We start from the raw sequence: 14,899 nt of genomic DNA, 5'->3' as shown, positions 1-14,899 counted from the left end.
AGTAAATGTCTGTATTGAGTCGATCGCCCGAGATAGAAATGGAGAGGAGTAGGAAGGGGAGGGAGGAGTCTGAGACGGTCCAGGTAAATTTGAGGTCAGGGTGGAAGGTGTTAGTAATGTGGATGAACTATTCAATCTCCTCATGGGAGCACGAGGTAGCGCCAATACAATCATTGATGTAGTGGAGGAAAAGGTGGGGGGTGGTGCCAGTGTAGCTGCGGAAGATGGACTGTTCCACATATCCGACAAAGAGGCAGGCATAGATGGGGCCCACGCGGGTGCCCATGGCTACTCCTTTGGTTTGGAGGAAGTGGGAGGATTGGAAGGAGAAGTTGTTCAGAGTGAGGAGCAGTTCAGTCAGTCGAAGGAGGGTGTCAGTGAAGGGTACTGGTTGGGTTGGCGGGAGATGAAGAAGCGGAGGGCTTGGAGTCCTTCGTGATGGGTGATGGAGGTGTACAGGGACTGGATGTCCATAGTGAAGATAGGGCGTTGGGGACTGGGGAAGCAAAAATCATGGAGGAGGTATAGGGCGTGGGTGGTGTCCCGAACGTAGTGGGGAGTTCTTGGACTAAGGGGGACAGGATAGTGTCGAGGTATGCAGAGATGAGTTCGGTGGGGCAGGAGCAGGCTGAGACAATGGTTCGGCCGGGGCAGTCGGGTTTGTGGATTTTGGGCAGGAGGTAGAAACGGGCGGTGCGGGGTTGTGGGACTATGAGGTTGGAGGCAGTGGATGGGAGATCTCCTGAGGTGATGTGGTTATGGGTGGTCTGGGAGATGATGGTTTGGTGGTGTGAGGTGGGGTCATGGTCAAGGGGGCAGTAGGAGGAGGTGTCCACGAGTTGGCGTCTAGCTTCAGCGGTGTAAAGATTGGTGCGCCAAACTACCACTGCACCCCCCTTGTCTGCAGGTTTGATGGTGAGGTTGGGGTTGGAGCGGAGGGAGTGGAGGGCTGCGTGTTGTGAGAGTGAGAAGTTGGAGTGGGTGAGGGGGGTGGACAGGTTGAGGTGGCCAATGTTGCGGCGCCAGTTGGATATGAAGAGATCGAGGGTGGGTAAGAGGCCAGCACGGGGTGTCCAGGTGGATGGGGTGTGTTGGAAGAGGGAGAAGGGGTCGTCAAAGGGTGGGCGAGAGTCCTTGTTGAAGAAGTAGGCGTGGAGGCGAAAGCTGCGGAAGAAATGCTTGATATCTAGCCGCGTGTCGAACTCAATGATCCGGGAGCGTAGGGGGATGAAGGTGTGGCCTCTGCTGAGGACTGATCGTTCATCCTCAGAGAGGGGGAGGTCTGGAGGGATAGTGAAAATATGGCAGGGCTGGGAGCTAGGGCCTGGTGTGGAGCTGGGAGTAGGGGTGGAGTTAGTCGTGGGGGTGGTTAGTTGTGGGGGTGGAGTTAGTCGTGGGGGCGGAGTTAGTCGTGGGGCGAAGTTAGTCACGGGGGCAGAGTCGGTCGTGGGGGCGGCGATCGACATGGGGGCGGCATGGTCCTTGAGCAGGTGAGTGACGTCACTGGGGGCGGAAGTGGCTGTGGTGACGGCCACTCTGGGGGCGGAAGTGGCGCGCCGGGCAGAAACGGTGCTGGTCCTGGTGGACGTGGATCCCGCGGCGGCTGCATATCTGTCAGCGATGGTCTTCCTGGTGATCGTGGAGGCGATGGTCTGGGCAGCGATCACGAAGGCTGCATGGTCGGTGGTGGCTGTTGTCTGTAAGGCGTGGGGTCGGAAGTGACGTCACCGTTCGCTGCGGCGGTGGTGGCTGCAGCGGCCACGTGGGCAATGGCGCACGAGCTGTTCCGGAGGTCGTGAGAAGGTTCTGGAACGGTCGAGGAATCCGGAGTGTGGGGGTGAGTACATGAAAGTTTTTTGTACTTACTTTCTTTAATGTTCAATATGGCTAGGAAAAGTTTTTTGTTCAGCATATGAATCCTTCTGAGGATGAAGAACAGCAAAGGTCCTTTGCAGGTCTGGGAGAGTGTTGTCCTGAGCTGGGGCAGGGCTGACTGCAGGGAGTGTAGGTGGCGGCGCATGGCTTGAAGCGTGGAGCGGAAGATCCGGGGGGACGTCTGTTGTTGGAGGCTTCGGATTTGTTGCAGGTACAGATTGTCCTGGTTGGGTCCAAATTGTGTTGGTTTGAATGTAGTCCGGAGTCCATGCGGGGTCAGTCAGTTCCGTAGGCAGGTGCTGAGGAAAGAGATGTGGCTGTAGTAGCGAGTTTGTCTCAGGACGTGGCTGAAGAGCTTCAAGGCAGAGGAGATGACCTGGCAGGTGCAGTGAGAGAGGGACTCAGTGGAGCTGGAAGGTTCATTTTCAGACATTTTGTCACCATACTAGGTAACATCATCAGTGAGCCTCCGGATGAGGCACTGATGGCACGGCCCGCTTTCTATTTATGTGTTTACGTTTCCTTGGTTGGTGATGCCATTTCCTGTGATTATGCCATTTCCTGTTCTTTTTCTCTGGAGGTGGTAAATGGGATCCAACTCAATGTGTTTGTTGATAGAGTTCCGGTTGGAATGCCATGCTTCTAGGAATTCTTGTGTGTGTCTCTGTTTGGCTTGTCCTAGGATGGATATGTTGTTCCAGTTGAAGTGGTGTCCTTCCTCATCTGTGTGTAAGTATACTAGTGAAAGTGGGTCATGTATTTTTGTGGCTAATTGATGTTCATGTATTCTGGTGGCTAGTTTTCTGACTGTTTGTCCAATGTAGTGTTTGTTACAGCTCTTGCAAGGTATTTTGTAAATGACATTAATTTTACTTGTTGTCTATATAGGGTCTTTCAAGTTCATTAGCTGTTGTTTTAGTGTGTTGGTGGGTTTGTGGGCTACCACAATGCCAAGAGGTCTGACTAATCTGACAGTCATTTCCGAGATGTCTTTGATGTAGGGGAGAGTGGCTAGGGTTTCTGGACATGTTTTGTCTGCTTGTTGAGGTTTGTTGTTGAGAAATCGGTGGACTGTGTTCATTGTGTACCCGTTCTTTTTTGAATACACTGTATAGGTGATTTTCCTCTGCTCTACATAGTTCCTGTGTGCTGCAGTATGTGGCGGCTCATTGAAATAATGTTCTCATGCAGCTTCATTTGTGAGTGTTGGGACGATTGCTCCTGTAGTTCAATATTTGGTCAGTATGTATTATTTTTCTGTAGACGCTGGTTTGAAGATTCCCATTGGCTGTTCACTCTACTGCGCCACCTAGGAATGGCAGTTTGTTGTTGTCTTCCTCCTCTTTAATGAATTTTATGCCAGTAAGGGTATTATTGATGGTCTTGAAGGTTTCCTCTAATTTGTTTTGTTTAGTGATGACAAAGGTGTCATCCATGTAGCAGACCCAAAGTTTGGGTTGGATGGTTGGCAGACATGTTTGTTCAAGTCTCTGCAATACTGCCTCTGCTAAGAACCCTGATATCGAAGATCACATGGGTGTTCCATTGGTTTGTCTGTAGGTTTTGTTATTGAAGGTGAAGTGGGTGGCAAGGCATAGGTCCACTAGCTTGATGACATTGTCCTTGTTGGTGAGGTTGGTGGTGTTTGGTGTATGTGTCTTAGGTTCTTCTAACAATGTAGTCAGTGCTTCATCCAGAGGCTTACTGATGATGTTACCCAGTATGGTGTCGAAACATCTGAAAATGAACCTTCCAGCTCCGTGAGCAAACCTACATCCAGAATCTGTGTTTGAATTTGCCTTTTTGCCAAGGGGTGTGTTTATGGCATGTTACTACATTGGAACAGGTCATTAGTAATAGGACTGGATCTATTACTTGGTTAAGTGTTCCAGTAGTTAAGTTAATCTAAATTCCGCTTTCTTTTGTTTGTATTCTAACTGTAGTGTTTAAATAAATTGTATTTTGCTTAACATTGAGCAGTTTGACCAGTCGCATCACATCTGGAACATGTACTTCACATCTACCTTTAAAATAAGACAAAGTTAGAGTTTGGACTATTTTCTTAAAATATCTTGAGAGGGTCTAGTCTGGTCCATAACACCAGCCACTCCAATGAAGACTTTCAGTGCGGAGTTCCCAAGCTAAGACAGCATATATAGAAATGGTCTTGTTGTTAGAATAGGGAAAATTCAGGCCACCAGATTTGTGAAACGTTCATGCTACTAAACTTGAAAAATAATAACAAAGCATCTCAGGAGTGTAAGGGAAAGAAACTGGCAAGTGTCAGTTCAGTCAATAATTAAAAAGCTGAAATAGAAGTGATATTTTTCTTCGATTGAGTCTATGTAATGGATGGTGTTGGAAAACAGGTTGAAATTTTGTTTTGATGTTTGTGTTCAGATTTTTCGAAATATCTTCTATATATAGGTTTGTTTGTTTATTTCTTTTGTGTAATAAACTTACGTTCTGTTGTTTAAGAACATCTGCAGGCTTGTAGGAATATTTTTTAGTATCTAACCACCACATTAACCAACTGCAATAATTAAATATGTGATGTATGTATAGCTCCTAACTCTACAACCCTTCATCAATGTCAGTAAGTGCCTCTTTAAATTGTACTGAAATTCAAATAAACAAATAAATTAATTAGCTCATGAATCACCCCTTATAGGGGCAACATAGCCAAAAATAACTCTAAAGGAAACATGTATTAAAATGAAAGTTTCACTTTTGCTGGAGAGCAAATTTGGATATGAAACTTTTTATTCCATCATCCAGATTATTAATAAATATGGCCCCAGCATAAGTCGTGAAGATAGCACGAGTTAAATCTGCCACTTGGAGTTGTTGCCCATTTTCCCTACCTTCTATATCTCCTGCTCTTCAGCCAATTTCTGAAACTAACTCGTCTTTAATTTCACGGGCTTCAACCTTTAGCTAAAAACCTTCGTTGTGGTGTTAAGGTACTTACATTCTTGTTTGAAAGTGAAATATTCTGTCAAATGTCTACACTCATGATTTCCACGGAGTAAAAACAGTGTCTTTGGATATAGGATTTTCAATGACCATAGATATAAAACGCACTGCGAAGAAATAAATAAACAGGAATTAATTTTAGAATAGTAATAAAAACACCTATATAATATATATATATTTAAAATTCTCTAATACCATGACAATAAACAAATGCATTCAATATCAATCAACATGCTAGTTTTTATTCACCCTCATTAATGCTCTTTGTATCTGAAAAGGTTCATTTATCAAATGTCATATTGCTACTAATTTTAATGTTTGTTAAATATTATTTGTAATGAAGCATTCATATGTTGAAACTACATTTTGAATTCACTCAATGTCTCATATAATGATCATTTCTTCACTACCATGTACACCAAAAAGATCAGGTAGAAAGTCACAAAATTTAATTTTCAATGCAGTAAAGAAACAGTATGGTGTATATGGCAAATATGGTGTATATCTCTCTCCTTGTGAATAAAGAAGTCTCTTAGGTCAGTAGTTTAAAATCAAATATTAGGTCTTCTACACTTTCCCCACAATAGAGAGGAGAATGAGGGAAACCAGCCAGAACAACACAAGTATTTCAATTTGCATTTTGTCCTTTGACTATTTAACTGGAACAGGTTAATATGGTTTAGATCATTATGTGCAGGTAGTCTATTTTTAAGTAGCACTTTCATGGTTATATTATAGAAAATAAGTCTAAAAGAATTTTTGCTAAGTTATTACAATTTAACTTCATGGTTACCTTAAAATAGCAGCAACTTCTCAGCTGTTATAATATAGAATAAAGAGAGGGAAGCAGTGTTCAATGTAATGAAAAATCACTTTAATTGTGCTATATGATGCCTGTTTCTCACTGAATGATACAGTCTCCTAGATTAGCAGTTTGCAATCATAAAAATATTTATTAAAAATTATTTTCAAGCCCAGGAGCAACAATTTCAAGTTAAGGTTTTTGTGTGATAAAGGTAATGACAAAGCCACACGCATTATCCATTTTTAGTGCCTCAAGGCAGCAGTTCAGCCTTCAATTTCAGCAGCTGAAGTCCTTGTGCTTGTGTTAGAAAGGAAATTTCAGGATATTGACCCAGAAACACTGAATAAGGTGCAGCATATCTCCAAGTCAGAATCCTGTGTGATTCAGTGAACGCAAAGATGTTTAAGTTCCTGTGACATTGCTGTCCTGCACTTGTCCCATCAAGGTCTCAAGCTTTTATTTTTGTTCCAACTTGAAACTATATTTCCTAAGTACTAACAATTTCCTGCCACCTGTCTAAAATTTAACCAGTCTGTTTGTAGTGTCATATTTGATCCTGAGGTGAGCTTGTGGTCTCATATTTGTGCTATCAATAAGACAGCCAATTTCCAACTCCATTTCCCATCTTTTCCCATCTCCGATCATCCGCTGTCATGATCCTCATTCGTACCTTCTTTGTTTCTAGCCTTTATTATTCCAATACAGTCCTGGCTGGTCTTCCACATTCTACTCTCCATGAACTGAGCTCATCCAAAGCTCATCTGCTCATGTCTCAACTCCAGCAAGTCTTGTTTACATATCACCTTGTGCTCAATTACTTACATTAACTTGCATTCAAACAGTGCCTTGATTTTAATATTTGCATCCTTGTTTTTAAACCCCTCCAAAACCTGACTATCCTTTCCACATCTCTGTCATTTTCTCCAAATCCTCAACCCTCCAAGATATCTGCTCTACTCTAATTTTGGCTGCTTGGGCATTTCCATTTATAATTGCTCTAATATCGGTGCCTTCTGATGCTTTGGCCTAAAACTCTGAAATTCCCTTACTCCACCATGCCACTTTGCTCTCCTCCTCTGCATCACTCCTTAAGGCCTACCATGTTGACCAAGATCTTACCTAATATTATGATGTCCCCCTTATGTGGCTTCTTTTCTTAGATTATCTTAAACTGTTTTGATGTTTCTAGAGATGTCTTATAGTGCTAAAAGGGCTAAGTAAATATAAGTTGCTGCTCACATTGGATTTTCAAGTAATCTTGGCGAGTTGATGCAGCAGATTGCATAAGATTATGAATTCTGCAGGCCACAGCATGTCAGGGCTAGAAGCCAAAGGAAGGGAAACAAATGAACTCCTACGTTGTCCTGCACTATGTTCCGTTTCTTGACAGTTATTGCACCTACACTCATAGAGATTATTGGCAATTATTCCATTCCAATCCTTCAATTCTGGAGATTTCAAGGGGGCATCAAGTCAGCCATGTATTATAGACTATGCAGTCTCTTTCATGACCTAAAGTTCAAACAGTTTGTACTGTTGTGTTTTCCCAGATGACCATCTGTGGGATACCTTGTGGCATTTGTCATCCTTACTAGTGAGAGGTACTGGGTAAGGATTCAGAAGTCAGACTCAAAAAGTTAACTCTATTTTTCTCTGTACAGGTGCTGCCAGACTTTTGAGTTTCTTCACCATTGTGTTTGTTTCAGATTACTAGAACCCATAGTACTTTGCCTTTATCTGGGTAAAGGTTGTTTGAGGAAGTTCATTGCAACCAATCCTCTTCTGGCTTTGCTTTGTCTTGGGCTGTCCAGTAATTATTCATAGAGAATACACTAATGCAGAGTATCTACAGAGAGGGTACTGGTCTTAGATAACAAGAAGATTAATTGCATAATAGCATTGAATACAACTAGATTTGGTCAGGAATAATTACCATTCCCTAAGGGAGCTGGTACTAGGTGAACCTGCTCCCTCTGAAAGCTCCTAGTTTCCAGTCACAAACTTTGTGTGACATTAGAATCATTAACTTATACAACAGATACTATTTGTCCAATTAAGCTTCTGGTCAATGGTGAAACCCGAAGATATTCTTTTCCACTCATATACTGAGATCAGTCTTGGCTGAGGATGGGGATGAACCAAGAGTCTCACCTTTCTTTTAGCTGTCCACTGCCAGCTTTGAGGTACAACTATAAATCATTTCTTTTGAGTGGGACTGCCTTGCTCTAGGGATAGTGCACTGCTCATACTTTGAGCCATTAATATGATCTAGAGATGTAAATAAGATATGAATGTGGAACAGATTATTATAATGGACAAAATCAATTCACTAAATTGTGATTGGTCTTCCTGCTTCATGGTGTTAGAAGACCAAGAAATATGCTGGACCAGAACATTACAGATTCTGCTAGTAGCTCACCACCAGCTTCTCAAGGACAATCAGAAATGGGCAATAAATGCTGACCTTGTCAGCAGTTTACACATCAAATAAGTTTTTTTGAAGAAATAAAAATCTTTAATTTGATTGATAGTCCACATAAATAAGGGTCAGTAGCTTCATTTTGAGACTGCTAGATCAGTTGTTAAATGCCCTTCAAGGCACAACAGTAACTTCACATTATGCAATAGTGGGAATCTAAACTGTGTAAAAAAAAAATCAACTTTCATGTACACTGTGAGATCAAATAAATGCTATCATGGACAAATCCTTCTGAAAAAGTATGTTTGTGAACATGAAGTTGGGTTGGTCACTCTCATGGATTAATCTTCTATTGAAGACTTATTATGGCAGCTATGTCCTTCAGGATTTAGTCAGTGGTGAAATTATCAAGCTGCTCGATGGTGAACACTGGAGGCCCACTTAGTGCATGATCCAAGTTGTGACTTTCTGTAGATTTCTGTTAAGTAGATCTCAACATTGAGAAATATCAACTCAGGAATTGAGGAAAGGCAACCTGTGGCAGTCAGCAGATTTCATTAGCCTTGTTTGAAAGAAGTCAAGGGACTTTGCAGGATCTAGAATCAAGATTAAAAAATAAACCTCCAAAGCTAATTCAGTGTAGTCCATCATAGCAACAAGGGATAGCCAGGTGTGTGCTGAGTAATGCCAGTTGATAGGTAACAATTGTTGCTTGTTTGATCTGTGAAACAATTTTCCAAATGTCAAGTGCCATATGTCAGTGAGAATGTTTCGGAATGATTCAACTGTCCTTAACTCATTCTTTTTTTGTTGATCTAGACCTTTTCCTGTTACAGAATACAGAATTTAGTATTGATTATTTATAGCTGATGGCTTACCAGGTCAGTTCAGACACCATTGGTAGTTAGCCATAGTGTGGGACTGCAGCTGTGTTTATTCTAGTCCAAGTAGGAGGTCTTGGAGAACAAAACAACTTTAATATATTTTGGGTTTTAATGACAATCTGACATTGAGATATCTTTTGTTAAACCAAAGGCAGCTTTACACTTTTGTGACAATCTGACAGATTTATTTTCTTTTTTGCTAACAGCCTATTGATTGCTAGACTTATTCAAGGCAATTTTATAACTTGTCGTGATGACTTTGAACTCATGACTGTTGACTTGTTCTTCCTGGATCATTACCGTTACACTATTGTGCCTCTAAAGAGGAGGAAAAGTCATACTCTGAGCCATTAATATGACCTAGAGGCAGGGAGTTTATTTTAATGTAAGTAAGATATGAATGTGAAACAGATTATCATAATAGATAAAAAAACATGGAATGATTTGGTTGTGAATATCAGAGATATGGTTAGTAAATTGGTCATATCATGGACAGCGAAGGAGTTACCTCAGCGTACTATTGATCAGATGGGCAAATGGGCTGAGGAGTGGCAGATGAAATTTAATTTAGATAAATGTGAGGAGCTGTGTTTTGGAAAAGCAAATCGGGGAGGCACTTATACACTTAATGGTAAGGTTCTGAGGTGCATTGAGCATAGAAGTTGGGAGGTCATGTTACGCTGTACAGGACATTGATTAGGGTGATTCTGCTCTCTGTGCTATAGGAAGGATGTTGTGAAACTTGATATGGTTAAGAAAAGATTTACAAGAATGTTGCCAAAGTTGGAGGGCTTTAGCTGTAAGGAGAGACTGAATAGTGCAGGGCTATTTTCCCTGGACCATCAGAGGATGAGGGAGGACCTTATAGAAGTTTATAAAATCATGAGGGGCATGGATAGCGTGAATAGTCAAGGTCTTTTCCCCAGAGTAAAGGAGTGCAGAATTAGAGGGCATAAAGACTTAAAAGGGACCTAAGGTGCAACTTTTTCAGACAGAGGGTGGTGCATATATGGAATGAGCTGGTGGTAGTGGAGGCTGATAAAATTGCAACATTTAAAAGGCATTTGGATGGGTAAATGGATAGGAATGCTTCAAATGCTGGCAAATGGGACTAGATTAGTGTAGAATATCTGGTCAGCATGAACGAGTTGGACTGAAGGGTCTGTTTCCATGTTGTAGACCTCTATGATAACGTGCAAAAAGACTCTTCGCAGATTCTTGTCAAATAGGGTCTGTTTCAGGAACCCAATGAGGAAATATAATCGGACACTAGGTTAGATGGATCATTTTTACTGACTGATAAATGTGACTGTGTTGTTATTCAACTTTTACGTTGATATAGAAGCATTAATATGTATTAACATTAAAAAATCGTGTTGCTTCATCTAAAAATATAACTCCCATGAATTATTTGGATGTAAATTAGGCCATAACTTTCTTGATACTAAGATATAACTAAAAACAATAGAGAACTGTATTTTGCCATATGACATAAAATTCTATCAAAAGAACATATTCACTTATGAAGTAAATGTATGTAAATATATGTGTGTGTAACAAATTCCACACTATTCAATGTTTTCTATACACATAGAGTACTTGCCTCAATACTGAAGTAGCCCCTGTCCACATAGTCTCCCAGAAAGAGGTAGCGAGTAGTGGCTGGTGACCCACCCACTTCAAAGAGCTTCATCAGGTCAAAGAACTGACCATGAATGTCTCCACAAACTAGGAAACAAAATACAGGAGTTTACTTAACTAGATGGCTTTGTAACTACTGTTTGTGAAATTAGGCTAAACTTGGATAAAATGTTCCACTCAAATGTTTACTTTATAAACACTAGCATCTATTATTCATATTTTGCTAAAAATGTTAGGATGCTTACATTTTATATCTACTTGTTTTTGATAAATGAACTTTCTATGAGCTTATAGAGTGTCAACAAAACCCAAATTTAGACTTCTTTAAACACTTTTCATGCACTGTTTCAGATTTTAGGGATGAATAGTAATTCAATTGTTCATTAAAAGCCCAGTGATTAAACCAATTAATATTTCAGTATATTTTATTTACAAAAAGCTGTTTCAAAGCTAATTCTGTTTCAGTGAGGATGCATGATGTCCTAGGATCACATCAAGTAGAAACTAGCACAAAGTGCAGGTAAAATAAGTGACCAGAAAGGCAAATGGGATCCTCAGGACTGGTGTTATTGCTTTGGAGAGCCTGCAATGAAGTTTCACTACGTTGTAATCTGGGGCAAGAACTGTGCTATGAGGAAGCACTGAGTAGAATGGACCTATATAATTTGCAGTACAGAGGAATGAGAAGTCATTTCATTAATACTTATGAATTCTTAATGGGTTTGATAAGGAAGCATTTGAGATTGTTTCTTCTGCTGGACAGTCTAGACTAGAGATCATAGTGTCAGGATAACTGGTTGAACATACAGGGCTGAAATGAGGAGAAAGTCCTTTCTTCAAGAGGGTTGTGAAACTTTGGCATTTTCTACACTATCGGACTGTGGACAGTCAGTTGTTGACTATATTCAAGACTGAGATTATAGGATTTTGGGCATTAATGGAATATGGGATTAGAATGAGAAAGTGGGGTAGAAGATCAGTCATGATCCTACTACATAGTGTAGCAGGCTTGAGGGACCATGAGGCCTGTTTGTACTTTATAAGTCCTTATTTTAACTCATCTGCTTTCGGATTCCGACCAGCTATAGAATAGAGATTAATCATGCAAAGGATGAATTAAAGGTTGCATGATTAAAGATTTAAAAATAACAACCAAGATCTTTGGGCCCAATTTCAAAAATGTTTAAAATATGTACAGAAGTTTAATTTACACACCTCCAACTTACAGGAAAACAATGCACATGCACTATTTTCAGCAGAAATTGGAACATCTGCAATGCTGTAGAAACAAGTTCTGAAGTATCACAGGAGAATTCCTGTATCCTGTATATATAATTTATGTAATAGCACAAAACTACAACAACATAATTAATGATTTAACCTAGAAAGGATCATGAAAAAGGTCAGTATATTCAAGAAATTACATTTTTCTTTCTACAGGACTGTGAAACCTTGAAGGTCGCAATTTCCTTTATGAGGAATGGACTTGTCACAGATATGGTAAATATCTTCACAGCAGTTTAAACTCGCCAGGAGAAGAGAAATTGATTCTCCATGATCTCTACACTCAATGTAGCTTTAAGGAAAACTCTCACAATAAGACCCAGTTAGGAAGACTTAGCGAATGGCATTGCAGAATACTTGTCAAATACCAAATTAAAGCATCATTGTGTTAACTTGTCTTTGGAATTATTTACTAAATTTCAAACAGCATGACTGGTTAGGCAGAATTAAAAAACTTCTGAAACAAAACAAAAATCCAATTTTGCCCCATTTTGTCCGTTATGATTTGGTTAGTAAACTTGGCAAAAAAAGAACTAAGATGTTACATTATAAGCTGGTTGTTATTGTTCCACTTTCCAACCATCAACAGTGGATACAGCTTGGCTGAGATTTAGAAATTAATGTTTTCACTTCACACAAATACTAAGAGGCAAGAAAACATTTATATAGCACATTGTCACCAATACAGAGTTGAAAATTCCTTGAATATTTGAAGTGGGTGACTATCGTTACACAGCATAAGCAAAAGAGAACAGAAAGTGTTTTTCAGACAAAATAATAGGGCAAAACTAAACATCTTTCAATTTACTCTCAAAGCCTGATCATTTACTTTTATATTCATACCATAAAAATTTGAGAAGGTAGTTAGTAAAGGACTATTAATAAAAGGAACACTTTTCAAATATCAAAGTATATGGAATGAAGAGCCAAGCAAGAGTAGCATATAGTACAAGTGCTATTAGTTTATTAAAGGAGAATGAACATGAACCTTAATGCGCAGCTAATATATGTGATCACATCAGCCAAACACTCCTGGTGTGTTCTCAATATCTAGGGATCTGTCAGGACTCTTGCATTCTGGAGCATTCCTAGGTGGCTGACATTTTAATGCCCTGGTCATTTTCAGGACTGGATACTGAGAGACAGAGCCTACCTCCAGAAGAGCTAGTTGATGTTAACAGTGAGAAATCCTCATCATGGCACTGTGGAAAAGTACAAAGCTGCATATGCCTCCATCAAAGCCATCAAAATGAGTTTCAGATGCCTGGACCACTCATGTGCTATACTACAACACACCGCATAAAGACTTTTTCACATTATTGTAGATTGTTGTGTTCTTTGCACCTCACGTGGCCAAGTGAAATATGCTTGGGAGAAAAAGAGATGGAGAACTAAGTCATCCCCTCCAGTGATGAAAGGGGAAGTGATACAATGGTGAAGACCAGGATGTTGTTTTTGCTTACGAAGAAGCCAGGGCAATGCCCTAGAAAACCTTACTTTCATCAGATTCTAAGTTGAGTGAGTTAAGAATACTTGGTTTATAAAGATGGCTGGGAGCTTGTGCAACCTCTTTGGGACATATGTTATTGAATGAATAACGTCCAGTTTCATCAGTTGCATTAAACAAAGATAATCCTTTAAAAACTTCACATTGCATATAGAATCAAGATTAGAGTAGTGCTGGAAATGCACAGCAGGTCAGGAAGTATCCAAGGAGCAGGAAAATCGATGTTTCACACAGGAGCCCTTCATCAGAATGAAGTCTAGCCTTTGCACTAATTGTGTTCAACCGTACCTGCAAAAGACAGCATACTCCTGGGACCTTCAGAGGGAAGCATGATTATGGGCCCTGCCTCAAGCAAGACCATATACACACTACTTTAAAAGCTATATACTGTCTTGGCTCAGCTTGGTTCCTTATAATCCACTATTTCAAATGTTCCACATATGCATCACATCTCACTCTCACCTCATCCAACATGACAACTGATCCCTAAATTGGCTCCTTTGATATGTCAATTCTTTGTTAGGTAAAGAGAACAATATTAAATTTGCACATTGCTGTTGATGCAAGACAATAAAAGGTGTGCTACTGAAAGGCCAGCAATCTCAGATGGAAAAGATGTTGAACTTTCAATTTAGCCAATAATGTAACACCTAGCAGAGTACAGTAATGAGACAACAGCGAGCTTACGTATGAAGTGAAGATATTTACAGAAGTGCAAACTATATAAATTAAATGCATATCCACGCCACTCGTGCCCTCGAAACATTATCTGTCCTTCAGCACCACTGCATCCCAGTGCAGCTAGATGACAGCTAGAGTGGAGGCATCCTGCTGACTGTGATGAATTTGGCAGACAGCCACTGGGATCTCAGGGCCTAGAACGCTTCTATCACTCTCAATGGCCTGACCTGCTGGAAGCAATGGGTTATAGGCAAAGGTCAAGTGGAGAGGCAGGGCACCTCTGGAATGTTCTGAGATGAAATCTTGAGATGGGCTACTGGTAGTTCCCCTCCTTTTTGGTGTCTATGGAATCTCCATGACTCCTTGAAGAGAAGAAGCACCTGGAAGGTGAAAGTGGTGCTTCACAACTGCTTTGTCCTGCATTGATACTGTTAAAATAAGGTTATAATGATGGAGTACTGGCTCCAAGCATTACTTAAATGGTGATGTATTTGTACATTCACATTTACAAGGGGTCTGAGTATCCTTTTACATCAGTTAATGAAAGTAAATGGACAGGTGCAGCAAGTAATTAGGAAGGGAAATTGTAGTCTGGCCTTAATTGCAAAAGAATTTGAGTTCAGCAGTAGGGATGTCTTGTAAAGTTAATAAGAGTCTTGATGAGACTGACCTGGACTATTGTGTGCATGTTTGGTCTCCATACCTAAGGATATACTTGCAGAGGCTTACTAAGTTGATATCAAGGATGGCAGGACTGTCCTATGAGGAGAGATTGATTTGACTATGCCTGTATTCACTGGAGATTAGAGTCACAAAGTGTGGTGCTG

The 14,899-nt window shown here is 40.5% G+C and overlaps 1 protein-coding gene across 4 annotated transcripts in view; it reads right to left on the bottom strand.

Annotated features, from left to right (window-relative positions):
* LOC122556672 (protein phosphatase 3 catalytic subunit alpha) overlaps nt 1-14,899 on the bottom strand; it is a 426,923-nt gene that overhangs the window by 111,474 nt on the left and 300,550 nt on the right. For all 4 annotated transcript variants that reach the window (XM_043703683.2, XM_043703682.2, XM_087995359.1 and 1 more), the window contains 2 exons: nt 10,563-10,687; nt 4,847-4,958 (listed from right to left, as the gene is read on the bottom strand). In XM_043703683.2, coding sequence (XP_043559618.1) covers nt 4,847-4,958; nt 10,563-10,687 — 237 coding nt within the window. The remainder of the gene's footprint in view (nt 1-4,846; nt 4,959-10,562; nt 10,688-14,899) is intronic.

This window comes from Chiloscyllium plagiosum, unplaced genomic scaffold (assembly GCF_037043375.1).
Source record: "Chiloscyllium plagiosum isolate Xiang-an unplaced genomic scaffold, Cpla_swu_hap1 HiC_scaffold_16, whole genome shotgun sequence".
NCBI lineage: Eukaryota > Metazoa > Chordata > Chondrichthyes > Orectolobiformes > Hemiscylliidae > Chiloscyllium > Chiloscyllium plagiosum.
The sequence above is the reverse complement of the archived record's forward strand: the minus strand, read 5'-3'. Positions and strand labels throughout refer to the sequence as shown.